Here is a 24,174-nt window from a genome sequence, read left to right as displayed (position 1 = left end):
TTTCTTCATATCTTCAACTGGAAGTTGTCAAGATTTTAAAATTTTGCCAATCCAATGGGTTTTTTTTAAGTGGTGCCTCATTTTATTTTTATTATTTCTAACGTTTTTATTTATTCATTTAAGTAATCTCTACACCCAACATGGAACTCAAAATCATGACCCTGAGATCAAGAGCCGCATGCTCTTCTGACTGAGCCAACCAGGTGCCCCCCTAAAAATGGTATCTTATTTTAATTTTTCTCTGATTACTAGTGAAGTCGAGTCTCCTACGTGTTTATTGGACACTCAGGTTTTCTTTTCCAAGAATTACCTTTTCATTTCTTTTGCATGTTTTTCTACTGAGTTGACATTTTCTAATAGGTTTGTAATAGTTCTACATATATTCTGGAGCTAATCTTTTAGCTGTAGCCTTTCTCTTATAGCAGTACAAAATGTGCAAGATACCAACAAGTCTCCCAGTCATCCCTCTAAACTAACACAGTTATCTGCTTCATCTAACAAGTGTGGAGTGCAGGGACCACATACTGCTGGATCCCCCAGGAGCTAGCATACTCCCCACTGACGATAGACAGGTTCATGTTACTGCGGTTCACAGGTCTGGCCTGCAGCTATACATGTGGGCAGCAATGGGAATGAATGGCATCAATGAACAAGTGTGTAGACCAAAAAAAAAAAAAAGAAGAAGGGAGTCTAAGATTAAATCCTGAAGAGCTATAGCATCTGAGACTGGCTAAGGGCAAAGAAGATCTTAAGTAAGGAAATCACGAAGCTATAAAATAAAATACAGACATATTTGACTATGTAGAAATTTTAAAGTTGCAAGGGTAAAAAAGTACCATAAAAAAAAGGTAATAAACAATATGGGGCACCTGGGTGGCTTAGTCGGTTAAGCGTCTGACTTGGGCTCAGGTCATGATCTCACAATTGGTGAGTTCAAGCCCTGCACTGGGGTCTGTGCGGACAGCTCAGAGCCTGGAGCCTGCTTTAGATTCTGTGTCTCTCTCTCTCTCTCTCTCTCTGCCCCTCCCCCCACTTGCATTCTCTCTCTCTCTCTCTCTCTCTCTCTCTCTCTCTCTCTCTCTCTCTCTCCCCCCCCAACCCTCTCTCAAAAATAAACATTAAAAATTTTTAAATAAAAATAAATGCTCAAATTAATTTATAGTTAGGGAAATTATTTTAACAATGAAAACAGAAACAAAAAAACCCCCCCACAAAACAATGACATATTGCTGTCTGAGATGTGGAAGGGTACCCCTTTATACAATGAGGGTGAAATAAGTATTTTAAGTTCTTAGTAAAACAATCTGACATTTACTAAACTTAAAAATTCAATTTACAGGTGCACCTAGGTGGTTCAGTTAAGCAACCAATTCTTTATGTCGCCTCAGGTCATGATCTCACAGTTCATGAGATCGAGCCCTGTTGTTGGGCTCCACACTGAGCATGGAGATTGCTTGGGATTCTCTCTCCCCCTCTCTCTCTGCCCCTGCCCCACTTGTGTGTGCACTTGCTGTCTCTCAAAATAAATATATTTTTAAGTTTATTTATTTGAGAGAGAGAGAGAGAGCGCGAGAGAGCGAGAGAGCGCACAAGGGGGGGAGGGGCAGAGAGAGAAAAATCCCAAGAAGGTTCCACCTATGGTCCGCGTGCAGAGCCCAGCACAGGGCTCCAACTCACGAAACTGCAAGATCATGACCTGAGCCGAAATCAAGAGTCAGCAGCTTATCTGACTGAGCCACCCAGGTGCCCCTCAAAATAAATAAATAAACATTAAAAAAAATTAAAATTCCATTTACATAAAGTTCAAAAACTTTTAGAAGCCCATATAATGCTCACCATTTAACCCTGGGAATGTTGACTGATTCTACCAGAGGCCAAGAGACTAAATAGCATTTTTTATAGTTCAGCAGGGCTGGGGGGACAAAACTTGGGGTCCAGGAATGCCAATGTTGGAGGGCAACTCTAGCAAAACTCCCACATTTTGGGCTGGAGCCCCAAAGAGCATAACTTAAGAAGTAATAAAGATTTGATTTGTTCTTGAAATTAGTTACCTTGGATGTGAGTATCCAGCATAAATAAATACACAGCAAATGAGACAGGACAGCATGAATTGGTGTTAGCAAAAATAATGCAGCAATAGAAAAAGACCCATAGGGGCTGCAGTTTAAGAGTTCATTAAAGATGTAGAGCTTAACATAACTATGTTTAAAATGTTCAAGATAACAAAAGACAACTCTGAGAATTTCAAAGGGAACAGGAAAAAAAACCAAGATACTATGCAAAATTTAAATAGAACCAAATAGAAATTGTAGAATTGAAAAATATACAATGAAATTAATAACTCAAAATCAGAAAAATACAAAACTGGAAGAGATGTAAGAAGAAAATATCTAGAAGAAAAATACAAAGAGATTACAGAGAAGAGAGTAATAAATACAGACTGCACAGTTAAAGGTCAAATAAATATAAAGGAGAGAAGTATGCAGAAGCAGATTAGAAGAGAAATTTCCAAATGATGTAAGGTAGCAAGCTATAGATTCAAGAAGTTCTGCAGACTATAACCAGGGAGAACACAAAAACAAAACAAAACAACAAAAGAAAACAAAACAACCACCCAGGTATATCATAGTAAAAATTAAAACTTAAAACTTACTATGATATACCTGGAGTGGTTGTTTTGTTTTCTTTTGTTGCTTTGTTTTGTTATCTCCCTGGTTATAGCCAAATTATGGAAAGAGCCTAAAATTCCATCAACTAATGAATGGATAAAGAAATTGTGGTTTATATACACAATGGAGTAGTACATGGCAATGAAAAAGAATGAAATATGGCCCTTTGTAGCAATGTGGATGGAACTGGAGAGTGTTATGCTAAGTGAAATAAGTCATACAGAGAAAGACAGATACCATACGTTTTCACTCTTATGGGGATCCTGAGAAACTTAACAGAAGACCATGGGGGAGGGGAAGGAAAAAAAAAAAGAGAGAGGGAGGGAGCTAAACCATAAGAGACTCTTAAAAACTGAAAATAAACTGAGGGTTGATGGGGGGTGGGAGGGAGGGGAAAGTGGGTGATGGGCATTGAGGAGGACACCTGTTGGGGTGAGCACTGGGTGTTGTATGGAAACCAATTTGACAATAAATTTCATATTAAAAAAATAACAAAAGTACTGAGTAGAAAAAAAATATTAAAATGTTACCTTTTTAAAAAATGTTTATTTAATTTGAAAGAGCAAGCATGTATGAGTAGGAGAGGGGCAGAGAGAGAGGGACAGAGAAAATCCCTGTCCCCAGAGAAAATGCAGGATCCGTGCTGTCAGTGTGGAGCCTGATGTGAGGCTCAATCTCACGAACCATGAGATCATGACCTGAGCTGAAATCAAGAGTCAGACGCTTAACTGCGGAGCCACCCAGGTCCCTTTAAAATGTTACATTTTGGGGTGCCTGGGTGGCTCCATTAGTCAAGCATCTGACTCTTGGTTTCTGGCTCAGGTCATGAGCTCACAGTTCATGAGTTCAAGCCCCACATTTGGCTCCGCTCTGTGCAGAGCCTGCTAGTAATTCTTTCTCCCTGTCTCTCTGCCCTTCCCCTGCTTGCTCTGTCTCTCTCTCAAAATAGATAAACTCAAAAATAAATAAATAAATAAAATGTTGCCTTTTTCTGTAGAAAAGATATAAGCAAGATGGCAAAGGAAAGATCCCTTCAAAGGATCTTCAAAGGAAATAAGTAATTACCAACCTAAATCTTTACACCCAAGAAAACTAACATTTCTAATCAGGCAAATAAAAGTTTGATGAAATTAAGAGGAGAACAATGAAAAGAAATATGAAAGGGTTTTCTCTGGTCTAAGAAAAAAGATGATCCCAGGTGAAAACTTAAAAATGCAAGAATGGGGTGCCTCAGTGGCTCAGTCGGTTAAGTGTCTGACTTCAGCTCAGGTCATGATCTCATGGCTCATGGGTTCCAGCCCTGCATCGGGCTCTGTGCTGACAACTCAGAGCCTGGAGCCTGTTTCAGATTCTGTGTCCCTCTCTTGCTCTGCCCCTCCCTCGCTCATACTCTGTCTCTCTTTCAAGAATAACATTTAAAAAAAATGCAGGAGGGGCGCCTGGGTGGCTCAGTCGGTTGAGCGGCTGACTTCAGCTCAGGTCATGATCTCGCAGTCCGTGAGTTCGAGCCCCGCATCGGGCTCTGTGCTGACAGCTCGGAGCCTGGAGCCTGTTTCAGATTCTGTGTCTCCCTCTCTCTGACCCTCCCCCGTTCATGCTCTCTCTCTGTCTCAAAAATAAATAAACGTTAAAAAAAAAAAATTAAAAAAAAATGCAAGAAAAAAGATGAAAAGCAATGATGATGGTAAAAATGTATGTATAAATCTTCCTTGACTTATGATGGGGTTATGCCCCAATAAAGCCATTGTAATTTGAAAAGAGTGTAAGTCAAAAATGCGTTTAAAACTGACTGAACATCATACCTGAGCTTAGCCTGCCTTCAACATGTTCAGAACACTTACGTTAGCCTACAGCTGGGCAAAATCATTAAACACAAAGCCTATTTTATAATAAAGTGTTGAATGTTTCATATAATTTATTCAACATTGCACTGAAAATGAAATACAGAAAGGTTGCATGGGTGTGGAATGGTTTTAAGTTTTTCAGTCATTTACCCCCATGATGGCATGCCTGAATAGGAGCTGTGGTTTACTACCACTGCCCAGAATCACAATAGTGTATCATACTACATTATCACTAGTCCAGGAAAAGAGCAAAATTCAAAATTTGAAGTACAGTTTCTACTAAATGAGTACTTTCACACCACTGTAAAATTGAAAAATTTTAAGTCAAACCATTGTTAAATTGGAGACCATCTATATATCTAAATGAACAGTGGCTATATAAAACAATACGTTCTGTGGGATTTAACAATGATATACAACTGAAATCCAACAACAATACCATATAGATTTGGAGAGAAGTAAACAGATTCACTAGCATTTTCTGGGAAGATGATAAAAGTACCAAGTAACATTGGACAAGGATAAGTCTATTATGCAAGTTGTAACCCAGTTTAATCAATAAAAGAATGGCAAAAGAGTGTGATTTCCAAATTAACAGAAAAAATATTCTAGAATTCCATTAAAACTGGAAAGAAAATTGGGGTGCCTGGGTGACTCAGTTGGTTAAGTGTCCGATTCTTGATTCTGGCTCAGATCATGATCTTATGGTTGGTGGGATGGAGCCCCGTGTCAGGCTCCTTGCTGACAGCATGGAGCCTGCTTGGAATTCTTTCTCCCTCTCTCTGCCCCTCCCCTGTTCCTGTGCTTTCTCTCTCTCAAAATAAATAAATAAACATTAAAAAACAAAACAAAACAAAACAAAAACTGGAAGGAACCTATGTGGTTCAGTCAGTTAAGCAACCAGTTCTTGATTTCAGCTCAGGTCATGATCTCATGGTTCATGGGTTCAAGCCCCATATAGAATTCTCTCTCCCTGTCCTTCTCTCTCTGCCCCTCCCCTGCTTGCTTGCTCTCTGTCAAAAATAAATAGACTTTAAAAAAATAAATAAAAAATTAGAAAAAGAAACTGGGAAGAAAATAATGGAAAAAGGAACACAAAGAAAAGCTAGAAAAAAATAAAACTACATAGTAAGATGGTTCACTTGACTCCAAATATATTTGCAATTACATTAAATGTAAATGTGACTGTTTAACAGATTTAACAGAAACACTTAAGGGGCGCCTGGGTGGCTCAGTTGGTTAAGCATCCAACTCTTGATTTTTGGCTCGGGTCATGATCTCATAGGTTTGTGAGTTCAAGCACCATATGGGGCTCTGCACTGACAGTGTGGAGCCTGCTTGGGATTCTCGCTCTTTCCCTCTCTCTTTGCCCCTCTCCTGCTGTGCTCACATTCTCTCTCTTAAAAAAAAAAAGAGAGAGAGAGAAGGAGAGAAACATTTATAAGGATTATAAACAGTTTAAAGAAAAAGCACATTATGCAATCACTAACCAAATGAAAGCTGCCACTACTATATTAATATCAATTAAAGTAGACATTAAGGCAAAAAAGCATTATCAGAAACACAGAGAATACTTTAAAGCAATTTTTCAAATGGTTCACCAGGGATATAAATGAACTCTAAATTTGTAAGCACCTAATAATATTTCCTGAAACTCTATAAATACTGATATAACTAGAATAGGCAAATCCAAAATCATAGTGAGATATTTTAACTGATCTCTCTCATAAATACTCGGCAAAAACTCAGTAAAAATATATAAATTTAAACAACTCAACAGAATTGATCTAATGAACATATATAGAACACTATGTTAACTGCAGAATATGGATTTTTTTCATATGCACACTGAATATTTATAACACTTGACCATATTGTGTCATAAAAACAAGCCTCACAAATTTGAAACAACTAAAATCATATAGTTATGTTCTCTGAATGCCATGCAATCTAGAAATCAACAATAAGAAAATCCACATGTATTTGGAAAATGAATATACTTCTAAATAATCAGCAAGTCACACAAAAAGAAAAAGGGAGATTAGAAAATACTTTTTACTGAAAGGTGATGAAAAGACTTCATCTCAGAACTTATGGGATGCAGATAAATATTGTTATTATAAGGGCTAAAGTTGAAAGCTAAGCAACCATCACAAAATTGGAAAGGGAAAATAAGACCAAATAAAGTAGAAGGAAGCTAATAATAGGGATGGAAGGAAATGCAGAACACAAAGACACACTGGAGAATCAAAAAAGCCAAAAACATTCTTTGTAAAGACCAATACAATTGAAAAACCTCTGTGAGACTAATTAAGAAAACAGAGGAGGCATTGACTAATACCAAGAATGAAAAGAGGGCATCAATACAAATCCTGCAACATTAATAAACTCCTAACACATCAATTACTTTATAGAAATAACATTTAAAATGCAGATGGACATATTCCTAGAAATTACAACTCTTTAAAATGGAGACAATACGATAAAAATCTGAATATTACTCTAGCTGTTACTGAAATCCACACCTCAAAGAAAATATCTGATATACGTCACTGCCAAAATTCTTATCAGACTTTTAAGTAAGAAATAATGACAATAATGACAATCTTACCTGTGTTATAAGGTCAGAGAATCTTGGTAACCAAGCCTGACACAGACCTTAAAAGAAATTTATGGGCCGATCCCATTGATAAAATAGATGTAAAAATCCCAAATGAAATATTGGTAAATGAAATCCTGCAATATATTAAAATACATCATAATCAAATTGGGCTCATTCTAGGAATGTAAACTTTGGTTTAAAATGTGGAAATTGGGGCGCCTGGTTCAGTCGGTTGGGCATCCAACTTCGGCTCAGGTCATGATCTCACGGTCCGTGAGTTAGAGACCCGCGTCGGGCTCTGTGCTGACAGCTCAGAGCCTGAAGCCTGCTTCAGATTCTGTGTCTTCCTCTCTCTCTGACCCTCCCCCGTTCATGCTCTGTCTCTGTCTCAAAAATAAATAAACATTAAAAAAAAAAATTTTTTTTAATGTGGAAATCAATTGATAGAACTTACCAAATGAGAAAAACCTTAGCAAAATGCAGGAAAATAATTCAACTTGGCATCCTTTCATGATTTAAAAAAAAAAAAAAAATCCCTTCGGAATTGAAGCACGCTTCATTAATCTGGTAAAAGATCCAGATTCCAGAGCATAAACCATACTGAATATTGAAATCTTTCCCTTTGGGGCGCCTGGGTCACTCAGTCATTTGAGCATCAGACTTCGGCTCAGGTCATGATCTCTCAGTCAGTGAGTTCAAGTCCCGCATCGGGCTCTGGGCTGATCAGAGCCTGGAGCTTGCTTCGGATTCTGTGTCTCCCTCTCTCTCTGCCCCTCCCCCACTTGTGCTCTGTCTCTGTCTCTGAAAAATAAATAAATGTAAAAAAATAAAAATAAAAAAATAAACTTTCCCTTTGAGATCAGTAAAAAGAGTGAATATTGCTTCTGTTCAACATTTTATGGCAATTTCTAAACAGTACAGAAGGTCAAGAAAAAGAAAAAATGTTGAAGGGAATTGAAAGGAAGAAATAAAACTTTATTTGCAGAACATACATGCAAACTCAAAGTAAGTTCTACAAATAGAATAAGAATGTTTAGTATGTCTGCTAAATGCAAACATCAATTGTATGTCTACTGATTGCTCTGAAACTTGTTAAAGCTTTACTGAAATACAGGTTGCTCGGTGGCGCGTGGGTGGCTCAGTTGGTTAAGCATCGGACTCTTGATTTCAGCTCAGGTCATGGTCCCACAATTTGTGAGACTGAGCCCTGGGTTGGGCTCTGTGCTAACAGTGTGGAACCTGCTTGGGATTCTCTCTCACCTTTTTGCCCCTCCGCGCGCTCTCTCTCTGTCTCTCTCTCTCTCTCAGTAAGTATAATACAGGTTGCTGGATTCCATCTCCAGTCTCCAGAGGTTCTGATTCAGCAGGTCTTGTGGAGGGAAGGGAAGTCCTCAAGAATTCGTAGTTGTAAGCAGCTCCCAGGCAATGCGAATACTTCTAGTCAGGGGACCCCATGTGGAAAACCACTGCTATAGATTAGCAACAATGAAACTTAAAATCACTTACCCAGAAATCTAACAAAAGATATATAAGACTACATAGAAAAGTATAAATCATGGTGGACATAAATTAAAGAGGATCTAAATGAAGGATACTCCATTGTCATAGATTGGAAGAGTCAATATTCTGAAAGATGTGAATTTGCCTCAAGCTAATCTACAATTTAATGCAATGCCATTCAAAATTTCCACAGGTTTCTTTTTGTAGATCTCAAGCAGATTCTGAAATATGAATTGAGGCATCATTGATAACTGTGAGGAAAAAGCATGGATACTTAAGAAAGAGTCTCTGAGTTTGAATACTGGCTCCTACTTTGTGACTATGGCGAAATCACCTAATTTTCTGTGCCTCAGTTTTCTCATCTGTAAAGCAGGGAAGAACACGTGTACCCCTATGGAGGTTGTTACAAAGATTAAACACATACAGTTTAGATGCATGCCTAGCTCACACCACATGCTATGTATGAATATGATAAATAAGTTTAAAAAAATAAAAAGAGGGAGATGAAATCTACTGGGTATCTTCTAGAGTCCAGTAATATCTCCTGCATATATGGACACTTGGGTTATGACAAAAGTGGATCTATAGAACAGTGGGGAAAGGATCCCAATAAAAGAAACTAGGGCAACTTGGTGCCCATATAAGAAAAACATTTCACGCTATATACAAAAAGCAATCTCAGATACATTATAGACCTGAATGGAATAGGTTTTAAAAAAGTTTTTAGAGGATAATCCAAGAGAATATCTTCATGGCCTTACAGGAGGGAAAAACCTGTACAAGGGATATCAATCATAAGGGGAAATAAATTTTACATTAAAATTAAGATCATAGCTATGAGAAGAAACATTGAGAATAAGAAAGTCACATGCTGAGTGGCAAAGAAATTTTCAACATGTGACCGACAAAAGGCTTGCATATGAAACACACACAGAATTTCACATAACAAAAAACAAAAAGCAAAATTAAAAAAAAACCTCATTAAAACAAACAAGAACTCAAATGGTAGGTATCTAAAATTAATAAATGGACAAAGGAATTAAGCAGGTACTTCACAAAGGAGAAAACCCAATGAACAAAAATATGAAAAAGCAATTTAATCTCATTACCAATCAAGGAATGCAAATTACTTCACCTCACACATTAGAATGGCTAAAATTTTAAAAATACTGGCTACTGGGTACTGGTGAGAATATGGAACAATAAGAATTAAGTACTGGAGGAAGAATAAAGTTGGCACACCACTTATTTAGCATTACTTAGTCAAAATAAAGATAGGCATAATCCTATGACCAATTAATTTTAATCTTAAGTATATACATTGAAATATATACATCCATGAATCAGCAGATAAACTGTAATTATCATAGCAGCATTATTTAATTGTAATAGCCTCAAACTAGAAACCACCTGTATGTGTCCCAACAGTAGAAAAGATTTATAAATTATAGGATACCTCTAAGATGGAATGTTGTGCAGTGATAATGAATTACGCAACCACTTGGCTAAATCTTCAAAACATAATGTTGAGCAAAAGAAGCCCAACCCACTAAGTAGGCAGCATAACTGTAAAGTAAGGAAATAAGATGATTGCCCTCAAAGAAGAGACAGTGATTACCTTGGCAGAGAGGAGGGGGTCCTGACCAAGAAGGGGGACTGGTAGGGATTCTGAAGTGTTGGTAGTGTTGCTTCTTGACCTATCTGATGGCTATCTGGGTGTCTGCTCTACAATATGCTAATGCTATTTATATGCCTTATTGCTTTATATACTTTATGTGCCATTTCTCACACTAAAAAAAGATACAGAAAAGTAGGGAGTTTCAAAGGGCAGACTTTTCTGAGTGGTAAACCTGGGCTTTATTAAAAGTGGGTTAAAAGTGAGTTCCAAAAATCCATTAGTTACACATTTTAGAGCAGGAATAACCCAGACGGTGATATCAGATACTTTTCCAATCATCAGACAAGGGGATAAAACTGCCACAGATACTGAAAGAGGAAGAGGCTCCAGGATGACATGACTGTTGTTTAGATCCCAGCTGGAGCTGGACAAGTGCAGCATTCTAGAGCGGAGGAAGGAGAAGAGGCAGGGGCAAAGAAACAACTACTGAGCCTGTTAGTGCATCCTGTTTTTCCACCCACCCAGACTTTACAACATGCTGTACCTTCCTGCTTAGTCTCACCTATCGCCCCTTCACCTAGCTTCTGTCTGTCCTTGAAGACTCAGCTCAGACGCCCTCTGATCCAAGAGACCTCAGCCCTTGCCCCCTCCTTTTTAAAAGCTGCCCACCCCCCACAGTCAGGGTCACATGGCAGGTACCTCCCTGCTCTCCTTCCCACAGTCTTTCTCCTTCTACAGACAAGTGACCTCTGCATTACAGGCTGCCTGGCAGGTCTAGTGCTGAGAGTCAGGGCCATGGGCTGGACAAGGCAGAACTGAGAATACACTGAAGGACTTCCTCAGTCAGGAGACAGGGATAGAGCTCTGGAAGGGGCTTTCCTTCTCTGAGATTCCTCCCTTTAGTGGCCTTCAAGTAGTAGAAGCAGGGAAAGAAATGAGTTTGCCTCTAAATTGGGACTCAGCATACGTTCCCATTCACCGTCTTGACCTAGCCTCTCACCACCATACAGAAGTGAGTAGGGCAGTTGTTATCAGTCCCATTTTACACACTAGGAAGCTCAGACCCTGAGAAATAAAATACCTTACTCAAGGGTCACAGAGGCAGAGCTGGATTGCAAGTATTGGTCTCTACAGCCCAGAGTCTGCCTATAGATATACTAGGTTAATACTCCGAAATTACCTGTTCAACAAAGCCATCCTTTGTCTTCCCAGACCCAGGCAGACACAGATGCTGCCCTCAAGTATGGAAATGTATAGGGTAAAGCAATGTCTTGGATAAACTTGGGGAAGGACCAAAAGACAAGAAGCCAAGAGTTTTGGGCTAAGATTTATTGTTGACCAGAGCACTAAACAGGCAAGGTAATGGGTAATGAGACCCCATGCAACAAGCTGACCCTGCAGCCCAGACTTCTTGGTTAGCTATCCTCTGCCTTCCACCTCCCCTCTCTGGCTCTGACAGAGCCCCTGAGAATCAGAAATATGCAATTCAGGAAGTATGTGGGGAGCACCTGTTACGAGTGGTTGGCAGCTACAGAGGGCTACTGTGTTATAGTGTCCTGGCTATCTTTGAGGGGCTTATGGCAGAGATGGTGGAGGGGGAGTACAGAGTCATCCTGGGCTCAGACCCAGGACTGTTTATTTCTCTTTCTTACTCTTGACATTCACATTCATTGTGAATATATGTATTTTTTAAACCAAGGTTTCCGTGTAGGGTGAGGAGACCCCTCTGGAAGCAGTGGGGCCCACTTCCAACTGGCGACATTCACCAGTCTCCAAACTCCTGACCTGCGACCTAGTGCATGTAATGGTAGACTGCTACCAGACAAAGAGCCTTGAACAAATCTATCCTTCACAGTCCTATTCCTGGAACTCTCACTGAGTTTGGACCAGCCCTGAATGGTCAGTTTAGAGGTCAATCTCCATCCTCGGCTGACTTATTTCTAAGAAACTATGACTTCCCCTGAACATCTGCCCCATGGAAGAGAGCTACAAAGTGGCCACAGTCTGGCCTTGGCTTGGGTACTGAGTAACTGAACAGGCATTCTCCCCAACCTCAGGGTACCTCACAAAGGTATGGAAACTTGATGAGCCTCAGGCACCAACTAAGGTCCAAGAGGCTTCTCACACTGCCTGTTGGGGCTCGGAAGCAGAGGTAGAAGTCAGAGAAGAGACCATGAGCCTCAGCCTATTCCTCAGATTGATTTGTCCCTTACCTTGGCCATTTCTTAGAGTCCCAGTGCCAAGATCTAAAGGCCTGTGCTGTCCATAAAGAAGCAGCCCACAAATCCCAAGAGCAGCTGAAACCAGCTCACCCATTTATTTGACTGAGAATATGAAGGAGGACAACAAAATTAAACAATCTTTAATAAAATTCCTATAGAAAACTCAGTCACAGGGCAAATAATCAGTTCTCTTTCTCATGTCACTGAGGATTGAGAGCTCCCAAAAGTCTTTGGAGAAAAAGCAGTAGTTTTGATGGATATTGCCAGTACTCAGAAAGAGCATCCATTTACACATTCAAACCAGTAGTTCTTATTGCACATATTAACATTATTTGCCATCTAGCACCCTAAAGATATGGTACCTCAACAAATAAATTAAAGAATTCCATGTGGCATGAAACCATTTCAATTTGAGCTAATATCCTTGAAAAAATCACATTATTACAAGTTTTAATAAATACAGTAAGAACAGCTGGCATTTTACTAAAATACTGAATTTTAGGTGTGGAGATGATTCCATAAATAGTTTCCTTTTCATTTGCTTTCTGTCTTGGATGCATTTGCTCAAGTATTATGCTCTATGAAATGAACTCTTTCATAGATACCATGTAAAAACTGAAAGTACTATGTGCCTCATTACAGAAGCAACTGGAAGAACTGGATCACATAGTTAACTAAAAAAAGTAACTTAGGAAAAAGCTCTTCTTTTTGTAAAACTTTAAAACACAGACTGAAAAAAAAAACCAAAGAAATGTCTTTTTATATAGAACTCCCACTAGAAATTTTATAAATATATATGCAACATATATATTATATTTGCCTCACCAGCAGGTCTTCAGCAAGCCTGCTAGAAATGATGCTGTCCTGGTAGATAAATATCAACAAAAGAATTAATGTTTCCATAGATTTAGAGATTTCTTTTGAAAAAAAAAAAAAGTAATTTCAAATTATGTTATAATTTGTAGTTTACACAATTTAAAAGGGGAAGAAAGATACCTTTCTTTTAAGCCTCATTTGGAAAATAAGAACAACTACCAGTGCCCAGGAGTGGATAAGTCGGCTGAGTGATAACACTTGGTCACAATACAAAAAGAAGTATTTACACCTTTCTGGAAAAGTACCAAATACTTAAAAAGAAGAAGAAGAAGAAGAAGAAGAAGAAGAAGAAGAAGACGACGACGACAGAAAACAATCTCTAGTAGCATTCCTCGGCGTGCAAAGTCAGCAGGAAATGATTATCCATAATGTTGAGAGTTTTCATGATGAATCTTGGAAGCATTCAATGAAGCAGGGGGTGGTCATCAGGAACTGTGCAGATTAGGTTCTGTGGGATGCCTTGTTCTTAATTTAAATGAGTTCTAGGATTTCATTCCCTTTAAAACATCTCCGGCAGGGTCATGTTCAATTTAGTGCAAGTGCAAAATGAAAACTAAACAAAACCAACAAATACATTAGGAGCAAAGGCTGATCATTAAGATCTGTAGTCTTTCCGAACTGTGTGGGCCATCCAGTTCACTTTAGTAGTCCAGCTTTCCCTGAGTGCCTCATCAAATTTTTGCTTAAATTGCTTAAGCGCTTCTTCTTCACTCTTTCCTAAGGCAAGAGAGTCCTAAAAATGAAAGGAAAAAATCTGATCGTATACATACTCCATAGTGACATGCAAATGTTGAAATCTCGGCCATGCCTCCCCAGCCATCACAAAGCTGTGTGCTTCATATTCGCACAAGAGAATTACTCAGCTTCTTGTCACTACCAGTCCTGGGCAGGAACAGTTTCACAGGAAATGGCTCTGTTCCATTCCCTTTGAACATGTGAATGAAATAGGCATGTACAGCTGAGCTTCATGCCTACAAACTCCAATATACAAAGAAAAGGGTTTTGTACCTTAAGATACTGTATATCCTTGACTGATGTGAGCTCAGGAAGCCCTGCAGTCAACATCAGTGCAAAAAGAGTGATGAAGAGATTCCCGTGACGTCGTAAAATCAGATATGCATCCTCACAACACTGGCGGAAACTTGAGTTGATACAACAAATCACAAGAACATGATGTTAGAGGAGAGCAAATTTCACAAAGGAAAACAAGACAGACATATCTAGACTTTCCATAACAGCTAGAAGTTTTCTACTGAACTAAAGGTTCATTTCTGATTTTTAAAACTCTTTGAAAATTGGCCCAAGAATAAAATTTACATAGAATGTCTAAAATCACACGTATCTTTTCAAAAACCCAACTAAATTGAAATTCTAGTAAAAGGCTATATAACATTTACTCTGTGCTTTTTAAGTCTATGAGACCTAAAAACTGTTACAAAACAAGTGGTAATTATAACCTGTGAGGATTTCTGAACATATTTCTAGACTCCAGATTTGTAGTCTAACTCCAGAGACTAGTTTGATTTTCCCCAAGTCAATATCAGTGCTTTTGCACTACACCTCCCTATCATCTTGCCTTTCCCCCCTCTCCTTTTAAAGACAATTATTCAAGAGAATCATCCGATGCTATCTCCCTAATTTTGCCAAAAAGAAAAATGAACCCAGATATATATTCTGCAGAAACTCAGGCAGAAATAGAAATAATAGCAATCATTTGGAAAGCATATAGTATGAGTTGGTCATATCATATAACTTTAATTATCATAATAGCCCTAAAATTTATTTTTGTCTCTATTTTATTTATTTATATTTTTGTGAGTGAGAGACAGAGAGAGAGAGAGAGAGGTGCAGAGCGGGAGAGAGAATCCGCTGACAGCATGGAGCCCGACGTGGGGCTCAATCTCATGACTGTGAGATCATGACCTGAGCCAAAATCAAGAGTTGGACACTTAACTGACTAAGCCACCCAGGCGCCCTATGTCCCTATTTTAAGATGAAGAAACGAAGACAAGAAGAAACATACAAGTAGTGAGGACTAGACCAGAGATTACAAAGTCCTGAGCCCCGGCTCCCTTAGAATGAGAGCAAAATGGCTGCCTCTCTCAGCATCTTATTATGAAATGTCTTAACAGTTTCAGAAAATTCTCTAAGACAGGTAAAAAGTGGTATACTCTTAGAATAAAACATAGTAGCTTATTTCAAATTTCTAGATTCTATTTCCCCTCTCTACACCAGAACATGGATCTGACAGGCAAATTCCCCCAAAGCCTCCCAGGTAGCAGTCTGTTTCCCTAATCTAAATATATCTCAGCTAAGAAATGCTAGTCTAGCTAGTCAGATGAGAAAATGTCAGATGTTTATCCATGACATGAGGGCAATACTCACCGGCCAAATTTTTCTGTGTTTCCTGTTTTTCCTTGTTGAATCACATGAATGAAATCATAGGTAAGAATAAAAGGCACTCGTTCCCTTTTAATGCCAAATTTAGACTTGAAATTTCCAAGAATATGTCCAAAGTCAATGTGGAAGAGCTGGGAAACAAAGGGGATTTAATTTCTCTGGTTCCAAATAGAAAGGCAAGATCTCAGCAGTCCTAGACCCCCAATACTACACTGATTCTCAACTTTTCTTGATGTATAGTTTCCCTCTCTTTTCTCTCTCTTTTCATTGACATATAGTTGATAAATAGTACTGTATTAGTTTCAGGTATACAACAGTGATTTAACAATTATTATAAAATGTTCACGAGCCCTTCTCTCTTTCCAAAAGCAAGAGGTCACATGGGAAGAGTGTTTCTAACACGCATAGATCTTTTATTCTTAATAACAACCTGGACCTAATATTAAACTACATTTACTCGGTGGGAAACACAAATCTTTAAAAAGGAAAATACACCCAAATAATAAACATGTCTGATTTTAAAAAGTCAAATAGTTCCACATATTAAACTATTTCAGTCAATATTTCTACATACAAAAACAAAAAAGAGAGCACATTCTTGCCCCACCAACCCCTCAACACCTTGAGTGCTACCACTTGGAGGTAACTTCTCCCTTGAGTGCTACCACTTGGAGGTGATTTTCTTCCATTTTCAAAAATGGTATGTTTACTCTTATTTTCTACTTCCTAATTTTGAATTACTATTTTTATGATGGAAGGTAAAGATTTAGTACTCTGTGCTGATGCAATGCTATACAATGAGGCATATTATATCACAGTTTCAGGCTATATAAATACATTTCAAAGCTAAGGCATGTGGCAATGGTATATACTATGACTGCATTTTCTTTTTTGCCCATATTTTTCCTTGGCAGTTTTTTTTGGGGGGTGGGGGGGGGGCTTAGTGTCCTATGTCCTTATCACTAATTCTTCCCCAGATCTTATATTGAAAGAATAGGGTCATTCTGAATAACTGCAATTGACTTTTCAAACATTAAAGGCTTATCACCTAACTTTGAGCAAATACACCAATGAATATATGAAGCAGATGGTATGTGAAACAGGATGGAGAAATAAAGGAAAGCACAAAGACGTGACTCCCAGAATCACTAAAGAACCTGCCTGAATTTCACAAGAGACTGTGCTGTATGTAACAGCATCACCAAGGCCCCTGGCAGACTCTGGGGAGCAGCTCACCTGGCCGGTTTTCTTGACCATGATGTTGTCACTATGTCTATCACCAATCCCAAGGACATAAGAAGCTACACAGTAGCCGGCACAGGACAAGGTAAACTCTTCAATGGCTCGGTCTAGGTCATCCCTGAATACGAGAGAGAGAGAGGAAAAAAAAAAAAAAAAAAATGAGGTCATCCCTGAATACGAGAGAGAGAGAAAAAAAAAAAAAGCAACAAAGGTTTTCAGTCTCTAAAAGTGTGAGATGAGACCCAATTCACACTTCTGTTTCCTTTTTAATTGTGAATAGAAAGGCAACACAGAGCTGCCAAAACCCTATGAGCCAAACATGCTGGATCAGCCGAGAGAGGGAGGGTGATCACTGCAGGAGCAGGGCAGAGAAGAATCAGCAGGAATCAGATAATGGACCTAAGCCATTCAAACTGCTGTGTTTCCGTGGGCTTGGGAGTAGCTTCATATGTGTAATTATACAAGGTCACCATCAGCTTTGCTCAATGATGCTGGGCATTTGAACCTTTTTTGGTCAGTTTGACCTAACACTAGAATTCCATATTGAAAAGTTAACTATTAAATTTTCAACAGTTCAAGTCACTGACTCAAATTAGAAGTTAGCAATATGGATCCTTTAGAGACAAGGTTTTAAGATCAAAATCTGAAAACTAATTCTCACATACCAGTCCTTGGATTTTGCCAATGATGAAATGTAAGTCCACCTTTGAAGTCTTTAGCCAAAAATATTTATAGTGTTTTCCCTCACTGTGTAATTCCTTAATTGCCTATGATCAGGACTTTTCCAACACAGTAACCATTAATAACACAATTCCTAGCATTGTATTTTTTAATTTGGAGAGATCACAGTCTACAAACTCATTTACTTCTATTGTAAAAATCCTCTGAAAACTTACCTAAGTTCATACATACATTCACATAATTACAGAAGTTGACACATTTAAAAAAAATATTTTTAAAAATGGTAAATTCTTAGATTGTAACTACTACAAGGCTTTGAAATGTGATCTAGATAAAGTAGAATTTAATGGTAACCATCTTTAGGAAGACTTTAGGAAGGCCTATTTGTCACTGATCTAACCTGAAATAAAGCAATAAATAACACTACCATTTCCTCTAGGGCACTGCTGATTCTACTTGGAAGAATAGTGATTTGTTTGGCTGTTTGTTTGTTCAGAAGAATGATAAACAAACTGACCCAGAGTTGTATTCTTTAAGCCAGTTCAGAAGGGCGTCTTTGTTGAAGGCCGCTGCTGCAGCCACATTGCTACTGTTCAGCTGAATGTCAGCAATTGTTTCAGAGGTGCTCACAACTTCTATGAGGCCAGAGCGGTCTCCTGTTGCTAAACAGCCATAAGGCAGCATCCTGAAAGGGAAAAAAATGGGCATAGTCACATGTTTATGTTATCCATAAAATGAAACATTAACAGAGGAAGTTTCTTCTTTGATGTTTTTAAAAGTTTTATTACTATTGATACCTTTGCCATTTTTCTATTATTAGTCATACGGAAAAATACAAGTTCTATTTTCTGTTAAGGAGTAAATCTCTTGGCCAACAGATGGAGTAATTTACTAGAATGCCAATGTACTAGCTAAATGTATAATCTGTTATCTAGTTATTCTGATGAAATATTCTACTTTTTTATGCAGATGGACAGAAGCATATCAGAAAAAGGTTTTTGGGGCACCTGGCTGACTCAGTCCTAAGAGTGCAACTCATGATCTCAGGGTCATGAGTTCTAGTTCCATGTGGGGTGTAGAGATTACTTACATAAATTTTTTAAACCTTAAAAAAAAGTCTTTCGTTTTTACTCTAAATTTTGGAGAAAGGAATCACCCTTTATGGAGCACGTAACAAACAGGTGCCACGCAGTGGGCTAGGCACTTTACACATTACTTTGCTTAATGAATGGCAACTCCATCCTTCTAGTTGTTCAAGCCCACAACCTTAAGGTCAACTTTGACTCTTCATCTCATGCCCAGCATTTACCTGTCTTGAAAATGTGTAAAGTACTTCTCTGCCTCCACTCTTCCTTCTGCTTCTACCTTAGACCAAGCCACTATCAACCCTTACTCAAGTTTCCCTTATTCAAGTTTCCTTATTAGTCTGCTTCCACATCATAGTCTGTTTTAAATGCAACAGCAATACAGGGATGCCTGGGTGGCTCAGTCGGTTAAGTCTGAGTCAGTCTGACATTAGCTCAGGTCATGATCTCGTGGTTTATGAGTTCCAGCCCTGCATCAGGCTCTATGCTGACAGCTCAGAGCATGGAGCCTGCTTCAAATTCTGCATCTCCCTCTCTCTCAGGCACTCCCCAACTCGTGCACTCTCTCACTTTCTGTCTCTCAAAAATGAATAAACATTAAAAAAAAATGCAACAGCAATATAATCCATTTTATTTTATTTATCTATTTTTCAATATATGAAATTTATTGTCAAATTGGTTTCCATACAACACCCAGTGCTCATCCCAAAAGATGCCCTCTTCAATACCCATCACTAATCCATTTTAAAAGTATGCATATTATGTCACTCCATGTCAATTTCTGCAAAGGCTTCCCACCTTAGGGTGAAAGCCGACATGTTTGCCTAGTTCACAAAGCCAGCCTTCAATCTGGTCCCACTTCACCTCTCCTAGTATCCTCCCTCTTGCTCACTTTATCCCTACTACACCAGCTTCCTTGCTATTCCTCAAGCAGATCAGGCATAATATTCCCTCATTCCTTTACATGTGTTATTTTCTCTGGCTAGCACATCTTTCCCTAAGACTTCTACATGATTTACTTCTTTACCCAAGACATCTACATGACCGTCTCTGACATCTTTGCTGAAATGTTACTGTCTCAGTGAGAAATTCCTGATCATCCTATCTGAAATTGTGACACTGTCTGTGACATAATACTTACTATCTCTTCCCTGCTTTATTTCCTCTTTAGCCTTCAACACAATCCAAACATCTTGCACATTTTATTTATGTGTTTGCTTACAGTCTCTCTCTCCACCACTAGGATCAAAGTTCTACCAGGCAGGGATGTTTTGTTCCCTGCTATATCCCCAGTGCCTGAGAATGTGCCTAGCACAAAGTAGACACTCAATAAATTAAAAAAAAAAATTTTTTTTAATGTTTATTTTTGAGAGAGAGAAGCAGGGGAGGGGCAGAGAGAGAGAGAGAGGGAGACACAGAATCTGAAGCAGGCTCCAGGCCCTGAGCTGTCAGCACAGAGCCCATTGTGGGCCTTGAACTCACAAGCTGTGAGATCATGACCTGAGCCGAAATCAGACGCTCAACAGAATGAGTCACCCAGGCGCCCCTAAATATTTTTGAATGAATAGACAAATTTAATAATAAAAATCCTTGTAAGGTAAGATCTCAATTTTACAAATGAGAAACAAAAGTAACTTGGAAAAGATCACATATTTAACTAAGTCTAAGATCTAAAACAATTCTGTGTGGCTCTAAAACTCTCTTTATAACTTAACACAGTCTCTAGAATCACTGACCGTGTAACAGCCCTCTCGTGCTGTTCTCGTTAAAATAATTTTTGCTAAATCGATAGGTAGCACTTTGCTTTGAATTTCATTTATATGATCCCTAATGAAAATAAACATTTTCTCAGGTCTCTTTTAGCCATTGTTTAAAAAATGTTTGTTTATTTATTTTAAGAGAGTGAGCATGTGCGTGAGTGGGGGAGAGACAGAGAGAGGGAGAGAGAGAATCTCAAGCAGGCTCTGCATTGTCAGCGCAGAGCCCTATGCAGGGCTCAGTCTCGTGAACTGTGAGATCATGACCTGAGCGGAAATCAAGAGTCAGACACTTAACCAACGGAACCACCCAGGTGCACCTCTTTTAGTCATTTAAAAATAATTTCTTTTGTGAACTGGGTATTTACATTCTTTCCCTATTTATTAGGGTTTTAAATATTTTCATTAGTGATACATAGGGCATCTTTACATATTAACATTATTCTTTTCTTCTTTTGGCTGTAAACATCTTCTCCAGTTTTGTAAAAACTGTGTTACCATTACAGCGACTCCAAAATGGAATGTGATACACCTTGGGACGTTCAAATAAAAGGTGACTAGAGAAAATGCAATGGATGGAATTCATGGACTCAATTAATATATGGGTACAGCTAAGTGCCAAGCATTGTTTGCTGCTGGTGACACAAAAAGGAGCAAAAAAAAAAAAAAAGCAGTCCTTGCTCTCACTAAGCAGACAAGGCACAAATGCACAATGTGCATGTGATCTCTGAATGAGAATTGCTATGAGAACATGTCGAGAGTTAAGCAGCATCTTGATGAGTAGGAAGGACAGCACAGCTAGAGGAAAATACAAGGAGGAGTGCAAAGGCAAGGTGAGGACCAGAAACCATCAGTGTTGGAAAGACTATGCAGGGCCCTATAGGCCATGTAAGAACTTCTGTCATTCTGCTAAAGACACTCAGAAAGCTTTGAAGGACTTTATGAAAGAGGGTGTGTGTGTGTGTGTGTGTGTGTGTGTCAGAGAATGTATGAATGTGTTACTGTGTCTAATAATCAGATAAAAGAGCCAATTTTAATAAACAGTCCCTCAATTTCGATACAACCAAGAATTCAATTATTTTATGCCTCTTCTAAGCACTTTCTTAGTTCTAACAAAGTAAGGTCGGGAACAGAATCACGAAACTACATGCTGGCAGTGTGATATACCAACAGACTGCTTTTCATCTGTTTTTGTTTTTGTTTTTGTTTCCTTTTAAAAAGTTACCTTTCAATAAGCAAAGTAGCTTGGAGCATGGAAGCTTTCCCAACACCCCTATTCTTATCATGACACAACACATGTGAGGCAAACACTGCGTGGTTTAACTGCACTTTGGCTCACTTTCCTGCTTCTCCTCCCACCTCACTTGCAGCCAAACTGGGCAAAAATCCAACAATTTCCTCTTCAAAAGCGTGCAATGATAAAAGCATTCAGTGTCTTGAGGATGAAACTCTCACAATGGGAAGGAAAAAACATCCTTGTCAGACAGACAGTTTGACAGAAGTCAGGCTGGGGACAAACTCTTAGAGCCCTGATCATCTTACATGGGCCTGTTTTGCACTCAACTTTATAAAGGCCATAAGAACAACCGGTAATGTTTCCCTTCCTTTCTCAGACTCTCTGATCCAAGGAGCACTTTGTTATCTTCCCACTAATCAAGAATTAAAATATAAATTCTACAGCTGAGGGGATGGCAGCCCCATAACCCTACTCTTAATGAGTATGTAGAAAGTTTTCTCGGGCCTTGACTCTGACATATTGACCCACTTTGAGTGGTGACTTAGCCCCTTGCCTCCAAAAGAGGAAAGTGTAATTCCTTTACCTAATGTTTGCATCGTTTCCATATTCTTCCCTAATCCTTCCAAGACCGCTATTACCAGTGTCATTACAGAAGTGTTGATTAGCACTCTTAAAAGGGAAGTAAATCCCATTAATGTAACTCAGATGTAAAGTCACAATGAAGACAACTGTCCAAAATTCAGGGGGTGGTAGAAGACTATGAAATCTACCGAAGGCCAAATAGATTTACATACAGACAACCTAGGAGACTTGACAGAAGAGGCTGAATACCTATTATTTGGTGACTGAGGTCAGAGTGTTCTAACATACTGATAGGCTTACAGATGTTCTAATTTAGTATGAAAAATATCAAGAGTGTCTTTGGGACATCAGAGAAAAATGAAAATGAGAAATAGGCACTTTCATTCATGCTAACATGGCACTGTTACAAATACTAAACTATTCTGGTCAAAGTAATACAGCATAGAAGGTACCTGAAGATTTGAGATTGAATTTACAAGAGTGTGTGCTATGTGACCCAGCTTAACCTGAACAGCTGGCCAAAAGAAAACAAACAATAGGAACAGTGAAGCACGCATATTTATAGAAAGAGTAAAAAAAAGTTTGGTGAGAAAATGGTATTCATTTGGAAATGAACCCTAAAGAATTAAAGTTCCACATATTTTAAAAACATGGGGTCAGAGTACAAAAAGTCAGCAGAGATCTCCCTGGACAGACAAGTTCCTTTTTCTTGTTAGATACTTGTTGCTTCCCATAAGAGAGACACTAGGTTTATTTCTAGCACTCCCACATGTGGTTTCCTCCCTTGGCCTGAGGTCACACAATGAATTTCATTTGATGCTATATGTATTTTACAGTTGAATAGAATGGGTAAAATAAAACAGCAAAGAGAAAAGAACTTGGTTGGGAATTAATTAAGGCAATGGAAGGGAGACAGGGAAACCAAAGGGACTCGCGAAAGAAAAAGCTCTTTTGTTCCCTTTCCTTTTTTTCCTGCTTCTCTTCTTACTAGGACCTGCACCCCGGCCCTACATATGCCTTAATGCGTGTCCTCCTCGTAAGGGACAAAGAATGGTATCTTTGGAGTCTTCCAGCAAAATTGGTAATATCGAAACCACTGGCGCTAGGCATCTCAATGCCAAGACCGCTGGTTTCAAGAAACAAGTGACTCTGATAGACACCTGGCCTCTGTCCTTGTTCTACCTGGTTTCTGGACGCCTGACAGGACATGTACACCACACGACTGTCCCCAATAAAAACCCCCAAAACCTCAGATAAAACCATACTCATGCTCCTTTCCTTTCCCAGTGTTCCAGACGGTTCATCTGTATCTGCTCTCCCTTTATCTTCAAAAAATTCTTCCACCTCCTGCTGGCTCCCAAATAATTTCTATCCTGTGTGAAACCAGGGACCCTCTTGGCTGTTCCTGCAGGACCTTCTCTGAGTCCTTGGATCTGGCCTGGCATCAAATCATTTGATAAAATGATAAAATCATTTTAGCGGCAGTTTACTTTATAGGAAGGGTCAGCAAACTTTTGGACATTAAGCCGGATAGTAAATATTTTGGGCATTACAGACTATCAGGTCACTACTCAATTCTGCAGGTACAGTATAAAAGCAGCCACAAGACAGTATGTAAACAAATGGGCCGTGGCTGTGCCAATACAACTTTATATACAAAAAGTAGGGGGTGGGCTGGGGGACAGTGTAGACCAGACCCTCTGGGTTTATGTTCCTCAGGCAGAGTTCACAACCACCATTCCTCTTATCCATCCAGTATTTCTTACATGTATGTGGTTGACTAAAAAACTTGATACCTATGCAAAACTAATTCTATTTTTTTACACCATTATATTATAAATTCCTCCTAATTTAAAAGC

At 38.8% G+C, this 24,174-nt stretch overlaps 1 protein-coding gene across 4 annotated transcripts in view; it reads right to left on the bottom strand.

Annotated features, from left to right (window-relative positions):
- Nucleotides 1–5,650: 5,650 nt before the first annotated feature.
- The window catches only part of PIK3CB (phosphatidylinositol-4,5-bisphosphate 3-kinase catalytic subunit beta), a 182,404-nt gene continuing 163,880 nt past the window's right edge, over nucleotides 5,651–24,174 (bottom strand). For 3 of the 4 annotated variants that reach the window (XM_019437877.2, XM_019437857.2, XM_019437869.2), the window contains exons 20-24: nucleotides 18,172–18,339; nucleotides 16,968–17,091; nucleotides 15,717–15,862; nucleotides 14,340–14,472; nucleotides 9,900–14,064 (exon numbers count right to left, since the gene is read on the bottom strand). In XM_019437877.2, the coding sequence (XP_019293422.1) occupies nucleotides 13,927–14,064; nucleotides 14,340–14,472; nucleotides 15,717–15,862; nucleotides 16,968–17,091; nucleotides 18,172–18,339 (709 nt within the window). In that variant the 3' untranslated portion in view covers nucleotides 9,900–13,926. Of the gene's footprint in view, nucleotides 5,913–7,124; nucleotides 7,172–9,899; nucleotides 14,065–14,339; nucleotides 14,473–15,716; nucleotides 15,863–16,967; nucleotides 17,092–18,171; nucleotides 18,340–24,174 lie in introns of those variants that run through there. The other variant, XM_053903772.1, reaches the window with a different exon arrangement.

The sequence above is a fragment of the Panthera pardus genome, unplaced genomic scaffold, assembly GCF_024362965.1.
Source record: "Panthera pardus isolate Hobbes unplaced genomic scaffold, ASM2436296v1 HiC_scaffold_16, whole genome shotgun sequence".
Lineage (NCBI taxonomy): Eukaryota > Metazoa > Chordata > Mammalia > Carnivora > Felidae > Panthera > Panthera pardus.
Note: the sequence above shows the minus strand (reverse complement) of the source record. Positions and strands in the feature narration are given on the sequence as shown.